Below are 15,377 nucleotides of genomic sequence, written 5' to 3' on the forward strand. Positions count from 1 at the left end.
AAAGCAACCCCCTTCCCTCCAAATTATTGTAATTTTGAAATTAAGGGGCTTTCAGGCAAAGATAGAGGAACAGGAATAACAGTTCTTTACTATTATATATCTATATGTGTATAACAAGGCAAACAAACAACAATACGAGCACAAATCCCGGGTGGCAGACGAGATGTATCGAACTCCGGAGCTGCAGCAGAACCCCGGAGGTCTGGGCAGGCAGGGCGAGCAGGGCTACAGAGCAGTGAAGGCTCAAAGGCAGCAACGGGGGCAGGGTGGCTGCAGCCCAACTCCCAGCGGGGCAGGGGAAGGCGGGCTTGGGAATCCCAGGGTTTCTCTGGTAGAAGGAAGGCAGCTGAAAAACAGCAGCCTGCAGTGCCGACAAATTCCTTCCAGCCTCTCTCTCCATCCAAACGCTGGGAACTAACAGCCCACAAACCCAGGTGAAAGAGAAGATGAAAGAAGAAGCCAGATGGACCCCTCCCTCTGTGGCCAGGTCTTTTGTTTTTCTTAAGCACCCAGTAATTTGTCCCCCTAGCAACATGTATGGGGAAAATTCTTTAAGAGAAAAAGAAAACAGAACTCCTAAAACCCCAACAAGCAGTTTCAGTTCCACTAATCTGGAGGCACAGTAAGTGAGTCATACTTCAGCAGGTACCTCCATGTGTGAGGTCAAAACCAGGTCATGTAGTAATTAAGACACTTTAATGGAATTCTCATGTTATATTAAGCTTGTTCCCACAGCTGACTCAGGAATACAGCAGAGCACCTGAAACCCAGCAGGTGGAATTTCTCCTTTTAAACAGTGATCTGCACATCTCCCATGTGGAGAGGTGTGCCTACATAATTTTATAATGAAGTAATACAAGGCTGCATATTTTTTACAAGGAAGTGATAGGAGAGATTTGTTAATGCTGCAAATCCAAAGAGTCTCCAACACCAAGACAATTCCCTTTTTGCCTTGTTTTCTCACAGTTTGTAATCAGAAGTTCCCCTGGCAAAAGAGGAACAATTCAGGTCAGCTTACAGAATTCGCTCATTTTCACAAGAGGCCACTCCATAACGAAGTAATGAAAAGGATCCCATCAGCCACAACAGAAGCTGGACAAGGCCTCTGAAGTCTGAGCTCAGGAGGGAAACTACCTGAGAGGGGAGGGCAAGGAGGCAGATTCTCCATGCTCACAAAGAAGACAAAAGCACACCTTATTTAAAAAAAACTCTTTCCACTCTCACATTTATTTTTCCTAAAAACAGTCCTTGCAAATGTGTCCTGTTTCTCTTTTCCAATTCAGTGGCATTGGTGTAAGTACTCCATGGCACATGACTCTGGGGAGGCAGAGGAAGTGTCCCACAACTCAGTCACATTTCCATAGGAAAAGCTGACTCATAAATTACATCATCCTGGAGATGCTGACACAGGTTTGTAAGGAGCATCCGAATGACAAGTCCCAGGAACAGGCTGGAGCCACCTGAAGGCTGGCCCAGCTCTAGCAGAGCAGGAGGCCCTCCTTTGTTGCCAGGCGCTGCCGATGGATCTTGTCCTGCTGTAGCTCCTCGTGGTTCGGATGCCAGAGTTTCATGACAATCCTCTCAATGTTTAGAGCATAGACTGTGTGTGCAGGGATAACTTCTTTGTGCACCTGGAAATGCATGTTAGAAAACAAGTTGCACGCTTCCATAGACATTTCCCCACGTTGCCCAGGGAATAACCTCCCTCTACTCCAGGATGCTCTGGGTGCCAGACCTGCAGAGTGGGAATAAAGGCTGTTCCACAGGGAGAGCTGCTCCTGCCAGCACTGCCACAGCAGCCAACTTACACCACTTTCTAAGGGAGTGGCATGGTAAGGAAATAGTCATTTTGCTCTTGGGGTGGTAATCAATAATTGGTCATCAAAACCTTAGCAACAACAATTCTGACTAAACACGAGATGGCTGTTTGATTACAGCTCTGTGGTCTGTATCCAGAGCTGTGAAACAAAATCTCAAGGCCTGTTCACAAAAGCAGAGATCATCAAGGGGGAATTTCTCACAGCTAATTTTAGACATTCAAAGTAGGCAATGTTCCCACAGCTGCCTGAGAGGGAGGGAACCACAGCCATACATCTCCAATGAAAATTCACCCAGCTGACCTTAAATGCCTCCCCAGGGTTGGGGTGATCATAGTTAATCCACTGCAGTGGTCTGCATGCCAGGACCAAGTATTCCTCTAAGTACCCAGGTGGAACATGAGAAGTAAGAAGGGACATGCCAGGTAAGTTATTTTGCTGCAGCACTGTCAAAACCTGTCTAGCTCAGTTCTGACATAATCACTGCAGTCTTGCTGCAGAGGAAGAGTTCACCCTTCTTGCACAGCTGTGAGACAGGGATTTCCTCATCAGCTCTGTGACCAAGGGGAGCAGAACAGGCATTAAACCATGAGTTAACACTGGGAACAAATCAAGGCCAAAGAATCTGACAGGCAAAGAAGGAAAGAGACTGCAGGAGGAGAAAACAAATCCCCCTCCATGCATGTAAACCACGTCTAAGACAGGCAGCTGGCACCCAGGACAACGCTGCCTGTGACACGAAGGTGTGACACAACCAGCTTACCTGCAATGCTTCAAAGAGGTCATACATGTTGACTGGAGGCAGCGATGCTGGCAGAGTGTCCCCAGAGCAGGCCAGGAGCAGGGCTGCCTGCTGCTCAGCGTCATCAGGAGCGGGCGGGGGGGCCAGGCTCTGACCTGCTGAGGGCGTCGCGCTGCTCGGGGGGCTGGGGGCAGAGCAGGCAGGAAGACATCCCAGTCACAAAAACAGCACCAGCTGTGGCAGTCACACAGCAGGGGCCCTGCTTTTCTACACCAGCTCATGTGGCCCATATGTACATAAAATTATTTCAGCTCTAATAAAAATTTCTTTAAAATTCCAGTTTAATAAAAAGAGTGCAGACAGATCCTCAACATGCCTCAGCACTGCTTAAATGGTCTTGGCTGTGCAACTTCTGTTCCTTGCAGCCAATAGTTTCTATCCAGCATAAAAATTAAGGCACACACAACATTAAACTGAAACACTGGCTATTAGGCAGAGTTGTTTGTAGTGCTATAATCAAATCTTAAAACACCCACGACGTCCTGTCAACTGCTAGAAGCTGCCACAGGCAAACAAAACTGCCTTCTCATACACACATGCAGGCAGATGCACTGCACAAGCTCTTTGACACTGAGGCTCCAAACAAGAGGACCTGGAAGCTCTGCCAACTGGAAATACGTGCTAAGGAACCATAAACACATTTGGATGCAAGAAATAACAGGATGGAAGTGTCCTGCAGGTCCTCACTGACATTTCAATCCTATGGTACAACAGCCAGACCTAAAGGCAGAGAATTCCTGTGTTACTGAAGTTTACAAAAAGCAGTAATAAACTAATGGACAAGCAGAGGTAAGGAACAGAGGTCTAATACTGTCCTACAGTCCAGTGCTGGGAAATCCCCATATTCTCACTCCCTGTTTAGCTGTACAATCCTCCATACCAATGCCTTCCTAGTGTGTGAAAGCAAAATAATAAAAGAAGACACTGAACCATGGAGTTATTCCAAGACTAGCAAAATCCATTTACATTATCAGTGTGCTGAGAGCTCCTTACCACTCAATTAAATTGTTATAAGCAACAACACTGTTCTTCAGATATGGCTGAGGGTTGACATTGCTTCCAAAGGCATACTTGAAATGGCCATCCCTCAGACGATAGGCTTTCCTCCTGGATATCACAGAGGTCAGAATGTCCTTAAGATGGTTCTGCAAAAAAACCCAAATCTTAGGACGTGTGGTGATGTGTAGGACACTCATGGCTTGGAGAAGGGCCTCACCAACTGGCAAGACAGAAGCAGTGCTGCTATGACCACAAGGACCTAAAGATGGAAGGGAACCAGTATCTGGACAAGCTACAGGATGTTTTCATTATCCAGCAGATGGATACAGAGAACATGGCATTTTTTGAGTACTGTAAGCATCAGCCTGGCAACTATACTTTAGTATGTGATGTCCTGCTTCAAATGTCAAAGGGGTGTCTTCAATGCTAGGAAATTCCCAACCTCTGATTAAGGTTAAGATTTCGTAACTGACATTAAATGTTACACTTGAACTGAAATACAGGCCCTGAAATGACAGTGAAAAGCCACTCACTCATCTTTTTCATTTGCCTGAAAAGCGATGGAGAAGGAATCATATGAAAAAAACAAGCAGACAACTTCTAAATTTGGCCTCACTGCCAGATGGGGAATTCAGGTTGGCCTCCACATCCTGAGTGCAGAAAGCCATCCACACATCAATGCTCCAAGCAGTGGCTGTGTCATTCCTGGGATGTGTAAAGTGAGGCACCACCAATGGCCAAAGCCAAACCAGGGCTTCACCTGCAGATATCACCTGATCCTGTTGCTTCACGGCCAGGCCAGACACTGTGCCTTTAACAGGTTGCTTTTCATAGAACTGGTCAAACTGGCATTCCCATTCTGTCCCTGCTTTTAAGTGACAGGAACAGTATTTTCCACAACAGCTACTTAACATGCCTGGGGTACTGTGCAGGTACTTCACAATTAACACTTGCAGGCAGAAGTCCAAGACTTTACATCTAGGGCACTACAAACCTGGAAGCCTCTCGATTCTCACATTACTCTGGGGCAAAAGGGCAATTGGAGAACAATCAGAGCAGCAGGTTTCCTCCCCATGCTGAGGGACAACACCTCAGACTTGCACACAAGAGCCTTTTGCTGCTGGTGTCATGAGACCACTGCTGCCACCCAGCCCAGCCTCACCTCCACAGCGTAAACAACAGCTGTCACTGCCTCCTCAGTGACATTGTCCAGCCCATGCTCATATGCAGTTACAATCATCCTTCCTTCCAGCTGGCCACGTGTTGGCAGCATCATGGTGTGAGAGCAGAGCTTCAAATCATCATCTTCCTGAGGATCCTTTGCCACAAACTGCTGGGCTCCTGACAGTGGATTCTGAGGCTGGAACCGGTGCTGTCATGAACACAACATTAAAGCATAAGATAATATTCATTCAGACCCTTTGGTTCATCAAGGGGACATCCCTTCTCCAAGCAGAAAGCATACACCTATAAAAACATAAAAAATCCTCCCCAGGATACTCTCCCAACCCCCAATGACTTGCAGCTGAAGACATTGCTAAGTCAGTGTTGGTATGCTTTCAGTGAACTTGTCCAGCAGCACCCCAAACCACCTGAACGTTGGGTATCCACAACACACTGCAGCCAGAAATTCTACACAGCACATGAAGACTCACCTGCTCTGGTCTGCTCTGTACCTCCCCACCTGCTAGATTTGTTTGATTCTCCTGTGAGTCCCAAATATGGTCAGCCACTGTCCTTTTTATCTCCTTTCACATTACCCAGGCCAGTGACTGGACTTCCACATCTCTCAGACACCTCCTTCCATGCTGAAGAGTTCTCATCTATTTAATCATTTCTGGTACAGAAGGGTGTCTATTTACTTACTCTCTGTACAGTTTCCCTCTAGACTAAAACCCATGATTCTAAACTTGTGTGATTGATTCTTACATCTCTCTAATGCTTTAAACTTAGACTAATTCCAGCCCTAATTTCATACTCCAGTCTCCCTGTGCACTTTTACTACTCTAAGCAGAGCTGTGTTACTGAGCAGCCACTAATTCTGAGATGGATTATGACTCTTTTTCAGAACTGACTTGGTTATTTAGGGAAAAAACCCATCACAGAACAGGAATTCATACCAGAAGGTGGCATTTCCCAGGCCGCATGTATTCCAGCACAAATCCTTTGCTGCACTATGTCTCAAGCTCTCAGTGCTTGTGGTGGCTCCTCAGTCCCCAAATAAACGGGGGGTAACAAAGCAAATGTAAATTACTGATCCTTGAGCCCAGATATGTGCTTGGCCCAGCTCTAACCCACAAGGGAACAAGACTCATCATACTCCCAACAACTCTCCCACGGCTCTGGAATGGAGATTGCTGCAAGGCTCTTACGGGGAACGAGGACAAACACAGACTATAAATATGAACAATGAACATGCAGCAAAGTGGATTTCTCACATCTTAGTTTCCAGGGAGAAAGGGGAGCTGCTTTAGTGAAAGGACAGTGTGGCATCAGAGTGAAAAACCAATCCATCCACTACTGATGTGAAAGCAGGTTTCCCTCCCCATAATTCTAAAGACTTATGCTTTCATTACAGGAAAGTCACATGCCTGGAAAAAAAGACCTTCAAAATGTAAGCAACTTTCAAGGGGAATGTGGTTTGGGAGAGCAGAAGCCAACTGGAATGGACCTGTGGTCATTCACAGTGTTACTCTGACCAGTGAGGGAAACATTACGAAATCCCAAGGCACTTCCAAGTTCACACTACTCAGGAATTCCACTAGCCCATTAATCATAACATGCACTTCATACAGTGCTTACTGCCAAGCATTCCTGAACATGTGTATAAACACACACTAGAAATCTGGTGTATTGTAGGTGCATTGAGCAAATCAAATTCTAAGCCTTCCACTACACCACAGCTTGCTTCTCAAACTCTCAGCTACTTGCCGCTGAAGAGTTACAGTGAAGTTTTAAGACAGACAAGGCAACACAGACTGAATTCAGAACATCACAATTCAGGTTGCAGCTGTGAGCACTGCAAAGTATTTCAACAATTTCTAAATACAAGGAGCTTTCAGCTGGGGCATCCCTCTGGAACACTGGTCTCAAGTGCACACACTCACAGTGCCTAATCATAGTCCCTAGAAGGGCTCTATGCACCTTATCAAACCCTGCTTGTTGAAGAGAATGCCTCATCCCAAATCTCTGTCACACCAGGCCCTTCCACACTGGTCTGGCAGCATAGAAACAACTGCAGAACAGGGGTGTGACAGTGCTGGGTGAAGGTACAGAGCCTTTGCTGCAAAGTGAACTGGATCTTGCACATTTCTATGCCATCTACCAGAAGACAGCACCTTTGAAAGGCATCTTCAGCTCTGGAACAAACAACTGGACCTTCTAAAAACATTACACCCAAGGAATATCTTGCTTCTAACACTTTGGGTTGCAGAGGTAATCACAGAATTCTGTCTGACTGCCTGAATAAATAGGAAATCACTTGCTTTAAGAATCTGGCAGATGTGTAACGAGAACCACAGACACACTTACATCAAACTTTTGGCGAACTGAAGAAATCTTTTTCTTCCCTTTGGGTTTTCCAGGTTTAGTTGCAGAGCCACCTGGCCATGGCAGAGATCCAGCACCTTCTACAAATGGAAAAGAAAAAATAAAACAAAACCAAAAAAGTAACTCTGTGTTGCTGATTTAGGGCCAGGATGAAAGCCTTAACATTTGGCCACCTGCTAAGCCTTAATCCAAAATCAACAGCCACAGCCCAAAGAAAGGTCTTCCGAGGGGAGAACACTTTTGATAGCCCTTCTCTTCCTTTGTCAGCCCCTTGCTAGTTTGACTCACTCATCACCCATGACTTATGTAGCAATTTCTGTCCAAACAAAACCCATAGTGAAAGGAGAGAGATAAGCATAGCCTGTCATGAAAGCCAAAAGGAAGGAAAAAGTCATTTGCAGAGAGCTTGCCTAGAGGTGGATTCTCCTCCCCCCAACTCCTGGATTACTAATTTTTCTCTGTTTCTGTATTTTCAAGTTCTTTTACTCAGAGTTTGGATTACAACGCAGGAGACGCCAGAATTCTTGTTCAGACTTAGTTGTTTATTATATCTTATCTTTAGCACAGCTGCACAGTGTGCCTCCAAGGTTGTTAGGGTGGAAAATGGCTGTGATTTTAACTTTCCAAGCTTTTTAAAGTCTAAATTAACCAATTATGACATGCTAAGTAATATGTTTTTACTTACAATCCAATTACCAACTTTTCATGCCCGCAATGCAGAACTTTTGACCCAATGATAGAGGATTCAGATTTGTGAAGAAGGAGAAAGAAGAAGACATAAATCCACACCCAAAATCCTCCATAATGTTACACTTATATGTAATTATATCCCAAAAACCTAAATTCTCTAAACCCAGGGTTCCAGCACTGGATCAGGTCAAATGTTAAACCATCTGGATTAAGCAGTCTGACTCCCCAGTTCTCCTTCTGCTTCAGCAAGCTTTGTCATGGATCCTTATTGAACACCACAGCTGATTGTTCTGTTACACTGAAGAGAAGGAGAGGGGAGAAAAACTGCAGAGGCCACTGAGCCCAGGAGCAGGATGACACTAATGTGACCAGTGAGTGAACAGCTGAAAAAGTGGTTACTGTTTAGTACCAATAAATAAATATATTTGGTCACATCATCAGCTCAAAAGTCCACTGAATGCTGTCTGACAGCTACACCTACAGTAGGCCAAACCACATCCTGATAATCACGCAGCACTTGGCATCTCTGAGCAATTAATTCCTTCAGGAACACTGGGGCTTAAGACAGCACTGCATTGGATGTGTGTGCACTCACTGACAGGGAACAAGTGCAACTCAGAGACTGGACAGCCCTCTCGTGGCTACAGAGGCAGCCTCTGCTTTGTGCCTCCAGTACCCTCCTTCCCTGGTTTTGCACTGCAAGTGAGCATCCTTTTCCTTTGGAGCAGAGCATGCCCTGAGCTGGGTCCCTGCCCACCTCCAGGGAGCTTGGACAGCTCAGCTCTGAAGGGACTTCAGCTGCCTTCAAAGCAGAGGCTGAAGCTCTGCTGCCAGGCAATTCTGACAGCAATGTCTTAGACATTCCCTGGCCACACCTCAGCCAGAATTTGCCATTTCCTCTAGACAGGGACAAGAAGTGACAGCAGCCTTTCCACATCTCACCACTCACAACCAGGCTATCCTCAGGCACGCTCACTGAGCACTGACCAACACCCAGTTGTGGTTCTCTCCTGCTCCCAACAGGCTGCCACAGTTCTCACCAGCTTCACACCAATCTGTTGATCTCTGGCTGTCCCAGCTATGCTTAATTTGCTGTAATCAAGAATTAACCATGTTTAATTTGCTGTAGTTAGGAATTCATAAATACAGTTATATCACAGCCCTGTTTGTAAGGAATGAAGCCGGCAAAAAGACCTTGGCTATGGGCAGCTTCCCACACTCAGAGCTGGAGCACAAGCGGAGTGTTCTCTGCCATGGAAAAAAATTTCTAATACACGACTGTAAGGAACAGGCTAAACTAGAGGATTCAGGTGAAGTTTTTGAATGATCAGCTGCTAAGAAGGTATTAGAAACAACCCACACACACACAGATGGCACATTCTTCCTACATAAAAAAAAGTTAACCATGAAGTTTAGCTACGTCCTATTAGAAAGGTGGAAACCCATAGCCTACAAACCCTGTTGTCAAAATCCACTGGTCAGTTTAAGAAATTAAAAGATAATAAAAAACCTCCCCGAAACTCATAAGGCTGGTGTCACTACTCATCAATACATCACAGGAGAGGCCCTAATAATGGGACATAGGAAACCACGGTGGAACACCACATCAAAGACCCCACTTGCCCTTCATCAGGATCTCAGGATCATCAAAACAATGCTACTTCTCTCAGATATTTCAGTTTTTACAGGTCTTATTCTTCCTCCTTCTCTCCTCCATAGCAGGTCAGACCCCTTCTAGTCAGGGGAGATTAGGTGCACTAAGGACAGACACAGAAATGACCTGTGCTATTCCAGAGCTCTCAATACAAGCACACCTCTAGCTCCCAATGTCACCACACTCCAGGCCCTTCTTCCTTGCCAGAAGTCTCACACAGCTCCACTTGTGACAGTACCCTCAGCTGTGTGACTAGAGAAAGTGCAGTGGATGGAGATGGAAATTGCAAACACTCTTTTCTCTGACAATGTACTACAGATACAATGTTACAGCCAAGTCTGAATTTTCAAAATACCTTTTTTAAAAAAATAATGCAGTAGCTTTTAAATTAAATAGCAATTAAATTTTTAGGCTTTGACAGCAGATCTGAAAGATGCAACTTAATTGAATCTCAATGTGCACATTTAACAAGAACTTAGCCAGACTCAGTTTAAAACAAGGAAAAGATAAGATACAATCTCCTATTCTCCACTATAATGAACCCATAGCAGAATTTTTGGTTCCTTTTCCAGGTTTTCATATTAACAAGCCTAATGCACTAGATGAAGAAAGCAAAATTTCCCTCTAGCATTCTAAGAAAACCAGTACTTGTCTTCCTGGCTACAAATGACAAGGCTGGGTTGGCTCAGGTGTGGAAGATGTCAGCGGCTTTTATTTAATCTTGCTAGCAACGGAATCAGACCTCAACAAGACACAGCAAGGGCTGCTGCTCTGCCTTCCAAGATCAGCAACAGATAAAAAACATTTTTCTAAGAACTGCCACGTCTGCATAGCACCATCATGATGGCACCAGCCAGTCCAGACAGAGCCTGTCAGGTTTTCCTGACGTGCTACATGAGGAAAGGACAAAGACACAGAGAAAGTCACCACAGAAGGAAGCAGAGAGGCAGAGAAAACACACATTTTCCACTCCCGTTTACTTGATCTTCAGTTGGGGGGGTTGTTTGTTTTAATCTTCTTGCAGGAACAAGGGTTTTGGTCAGGTATTCTGCTGCTATTTGGCTGATATTCTGCTCACACTCGCATTTTCTTACTTTTCGTCCCTTCTCAACACTCTGGAGAGAAGCAAACACAAGCAACTGAGCTCATCTCACGGCTGAAAGCCCTCTAAGCAAAGCCTGTGGACAAACCTGACAAAATAAAATGCTCCTGTTATTCCACATGAGTTCTAATTCACTGAACCATCTTTTAATTGCCTCCAGACTACTACTAAATAAATTAAATCCTTACATCACTAACTCAAGTGTTTGCAATTGTCTCAGTTTTATTGTTAACATTTAGCTAAGAAAGGCGGTAACAGTTCAAGCAAGACACATTAACTGAAGAAACCCTGCTAACCTGAGTGCTTGCAACTGTCCAACAAACAGGGTAAGCTTAGTAAGCAAGTCCATGCAAGGTTAAGAAAGGATTTAAACCAGAGCTCCTCTTGATGGATTTTTTTGGGGAAGAAAAAATCCCAGTGTGCTGGTTTGGGGTGGAAGACGGTTAATATTTTCCATACTGGCTTGTATGGGACTGTGTTTTGGATTTGTGCTAAGAGTACAGAGTCAAGGGCTTTTTTGCTCCTCACCCCATCCCACCAGCGAGGAGCCTGGCAGTGCACAAGGACTTGGGAGGGGCCACAGCCAGGAGAGCTGACCCCAAATGGTCATCCTTCACATCAGAATAGACAACACAACTCCCTCCCTCTCCACTGCCAAGCCCTAAATGTCCCATGCCAGAGAGGCTGTGGAACTGGGATTTGAAGTTTGGGTGACCAACAGCCTAAGCAGATGAGAGGAGGAAATGCAAAGTATTCTCAAACTGGGTCACATTCACCCAATGCTCCCCTAAATCCCAGGTGGAACCACTACTTCAAGAGGCAGCAAAATTTGGATCAGATGGGTTTGTTTGCATGGTTCAACATATGTTATAATCACTCCTAAAAAATACTTTCCCCAAGGGTTCTTATTCCAATACAATACAACATCAAGTACAATTTTACCACTGACCACAAGATTATTTTTTAATACAAAATAGCATTTTAAGGATGGTTCTTTCCCTTTATCTCTCACACGAAGGTGGAAAGTACATGCATCAGTAACCCTTGTGATTGCGTGCCAAGTGCCTCAAAAACACTTCTTTAAAGTTACTTCTTTCCATGAATCATGAAGTAAACACCTTCTACCCAAAAGACAGTGGCTGAGACAAAAGCCTGTTAGCTTTCCATTCTTACATGGAGAAAAAAAAAAAAAAAAGAAACAAACCACAAAAAAAAATTAGCAGGTGTCAGACTGGCATCTAGGGGAAGAAAAAGAAATCTAGATGTTAACAGCTAGTATTCCACTTGTACTGCATTTTCCTGGGCTTGCACGTACAACCCTACACCACACACAGCTGATAGTGAGATTTACCAGTCAGTGGCCCAGAAAGAGGTATCTCAGCACAGATCAGCTCCCAAATCATTGGGAGACTCTGCACTCATCTGTGGACAGCAAAACTGAGACTGTAGAAGGGACTAGCAGAACACACTGTTAGCTCCACAGCACCAAACCATGTCTTTAAGACCACAGACCCGTGACTAAGCTGGCTTATGCAACCTGTGGACACAGAGCCAGCCAAAGCTTGCCTGAAAGCCCTGGAGGTGACCAGCACTGGGGAAGGATCATGGCCAGCTGGCTCACCACTACATGCTATCACTGACCGACTGAACCACTACAACCAGGGTTCTTCAAGGGCTCTGAAGAGAGCAGCTGCAACAGGACAAGAGCAAATCTCCTCCAAGGACTTGAAATTAAAGGTCAGGCAGGAAATAATGAGCATTTGGAAGGCACCTGTGGAGCAGGACCTTGCTCTGCTGGGGCTCCTACCTTCAACACATTCCTGAACAGCCTTGAAAAAGGGACACCTGGGAGAACTTGCTGACAAATCCTGACCAGACAGCTGCAGAGGAGCTGCCATGACTAAGTGGCATAAACAGACTGGCTAAAGAGACAAATGACATTCAATACAGCTAAGCCCAGAGTGTGCACACAGGAATAAACAACCCCAACATCAGTCACATGGCAAGAGGCTCTAACCTGATCACTGCCTCTCAGAAACAGGACCTCTGAGCTATGAACTCTACCCCAACACTCACAGCAGCTCAGTGCTGAGCTCAGAGAACAGACACTGTCTCCCTCCCCCTCCTCATTTAGACTCAGCTGCTCCAGGTAATAATCAGGGGAATCACCGTTCTTGTGCTTTCTTTTTATAATCCATCTGTAATTAATTAATCTAAGTCGAAAGCAAGGAGCAGCAGATTCAGACATAAACCTTCTGATTTACATGAGTCCAGACCCCTAAAGGGAACAGGTCTGGGACACACAAGGTGTTTCTGAAGTTCAATCAAGAGCAAACAAAGCAAGTTTGCAGGTAGGGGTGATTAACATTTAAATAGCACAGCTGGTACAGTTAAGGACCAGCTCCAACACAAAAACCTGCGGGCATCTATGAGTTTTTCAGGTTTTACTTCCTCTAGCTACAACAGGCACCTCCATAACAGGTATTCTGTCCTCTCAAGAAACTCATCTCTCAGGTCCCATATGAGCTGCAACAATTTTCTCTCCCCTTCTACACAGCAGTTCCGTATCGCAAATTGCACCTCAATTGCCCTTGCTACCACAGCTCTGCATTGAGAGCTCTTTTGAAGACCAAACAAAACACACCCTGCAACCCTGAGGACAGCCATTCTAGACACTCAAAAAGTTAAGATGTTACTCTAGATGCTCACAAAATTAAAATGTTATCTGCAGACAATTGGGTAAATTGGTCATAGCTCAACTAAGGCCCACTGTAAACACTTTTCTATCAGATATGTACTTGAAATCAAGATCAGTCAGGATTACCCAGCTCTCCAAAATGATCTCCCCAGCAGAGAAAGGAACAAAGTACAGAGGAGGAAGAAAGTGGTAAGCAAAGCAGATCAAAGAGAAAGCTGCATCTGCCTTTACCCTTCAACTCACAGCAGACACCCAATCCAGAAATCAAACCAGATTATCACAGGCAGCAATCCAGCATCAGCCTCTAACCAAGCACACACAGCTTAGTCACAGAAGTATCTCTGCTGAAATCAGCTGAATCACTATTTTGCTACCTTTTTGCCTGTGTGGAAAAAACTCCATGAATATTAAGGCTCAGAAAATTGGGGTACTGTGTAGACACACCCCAAACACACAAGTTGCACAGTGTTACACCCAGTGTTTAATGAGGCTTCTCAGGACTTACCTGGGGCAGAAACCAAGATCTGGCATCGGGTGAGAATAGCCAGGAGGAAATCGTTGTGAGAGTGGACTGTGGAGAGACAGAGAGCTCATTAGCAGCACATCAGTGCCCACAGACACCCCCTCAAAGCCATCCTAAAGCAGCTCCCTAAGCTTTCCCACAGCTGGGTTCTCCCCAGCTGCTCAGTTACAAAGGCAGAGTTTTCAATTTAAGTTTTTTTGAGAGTTTACTTCTACTGGGCCCAGAATCTACTATTATGACAACAATACAAAAGACACTACACACAGCATGGAAAACAATTAGGTCACTTTGCAGTGTTACACACACACACACACAAAGTGTTATAGCTACTTGTCTCTGTGTATTCAGCCAGTAAGAGGAGGAGCAGCTGTCTCCTCTTGCCATGCAGGCACCAGACTGCACTGCTTTTGGTTTTGCTAGAAAATCCACCAAAACGAGAATCAGCCCCACAAAGATGAAGTCAACTCAAACAGGTTCTAACAAAACAGAACTTCCTTGCAGAGGTTTACCGGAACATAGAGTAATCGTGCACTAGAGAAAGTGAAAATAACTTCATAGGCAGGATCAGAGGGTTACAGGATCCTCTTTGGAATCTAAGCACCAACATGCTCCCTGCCCTTCCCTACAGAGATCATGAATATGGAAGCCAGGAGTCCTCACAATGAGCTCAGCAACGCCCATCAGTGTTTGCAGACACACAAAGAAGCAAGGATCAAGGAATCTCATCCTTCAGCACTCCCACCTGCCATTCCCAAAGGCCAGGAAGGACCTGCCTGCAGCAAATTCACCTAGGTGAATTCAGGGTTCCCTCCCCTACTTCAGCCACAACCAAACGCAAAATACAGAAAGGACTGTGTCTCCACAGTGATATTAAAAAATGGCTTTTTGGTTGCTGGAACAGCATATTTTAAATTTTTACCACATTTACACAAGGCCAAATTGCCTCTCAGTGCCCGAGTTACAAAGGGACTTCCCTACGGAGGCCAGGGCACCTCCCACCATTTTAACTCCATTGCTACCTATTTAACTCCTATTTCCCCCACAGCACTTTCCGCTTTCCGGAAGCACCGTGGAGCCGGGAGGAGCTTCCCACGCCTGGCAGGGCAAGGCAGGGAAATGACACACACGGTGTTTTTTTACCATTGTCTTGCGTGAGAAGCCTGCGCGCTTCCAGGTCAAACTCCTCCTTACTGATCTTCTGCTTGAACCAGAGCTTCAGGTTGGCCCAGTACCTAGGGAAGAGCAGGGAATCACAGAATCAATTCGGTTGGAAAAGACCTCCGAGATCATTGAGTCCAACCTACCAACACCACCGTGTCAACCAGACCACGGCACTGAGTGCTGCACCCAGTCTTTCCTTGAGCACCTCTAGGAACGGTGCAGACACCAGAGGAAAAGCACTGTTCCCACACCCAGAAGCAGCGCAGAGGTTTTGCACAGACACAGCACAAACGCGACGGGTCAGGGGAGGCCGAGAGGGGCCGGGCAGATCGCGCAGCCAACAGCCCCGATCCAGCCGGGCGGGACGGCCCAGACCCGCCTC

The 15,377-nt window shown here is 45.6% G+C and overlaps 1 protein-coding gene across 1 annotated transcript; it reads right to left on the reverse strand.

Moving 5' to 3' along the window:
• Window positions 1-677: 677 nt before the first annotated feature.
• Window positions 678-15,371, reverse strand: TADA1 (transcriptional adaptor 1; the record flags this gene model as incomplete). The annotated part of the gene is made up of 8 exons (XM_008630432.2): window positions 678-1,631; window positions 2,581-2,743; window positions 3,613-3,764; window positions 4,781-4,990; window positions 7,150-7,247; window positions 13,817-13,882; window positions 14,975-15,066; window positions 15,139-15,371. Coding segments are annotated over 8 exons (1,167 nt in total), but the record flags the coding sequence as incomplete, so codon positions are not given.
• Between the last annotated feature and the right edge of the window lie 6 nt (window positions 15,372-15,377).

This window comes from Corvus brachyrhynchos, unplaced genomic scaffold (genome assembly GCF_000691975.1).
Source record: "Corvus brachyrhynchos isolate BGI_N302 unplaced genomic scaffold, ASM69197v1 scaffold101, whole genome shotgun sequence".
Taxonomy (NCBI): domain Eukaryota; kingdom Metazoa; phylum Chordata; class Aves; order Passeriformes; family Corvidae; genus Corvus; species Corvus brachyrhynchos.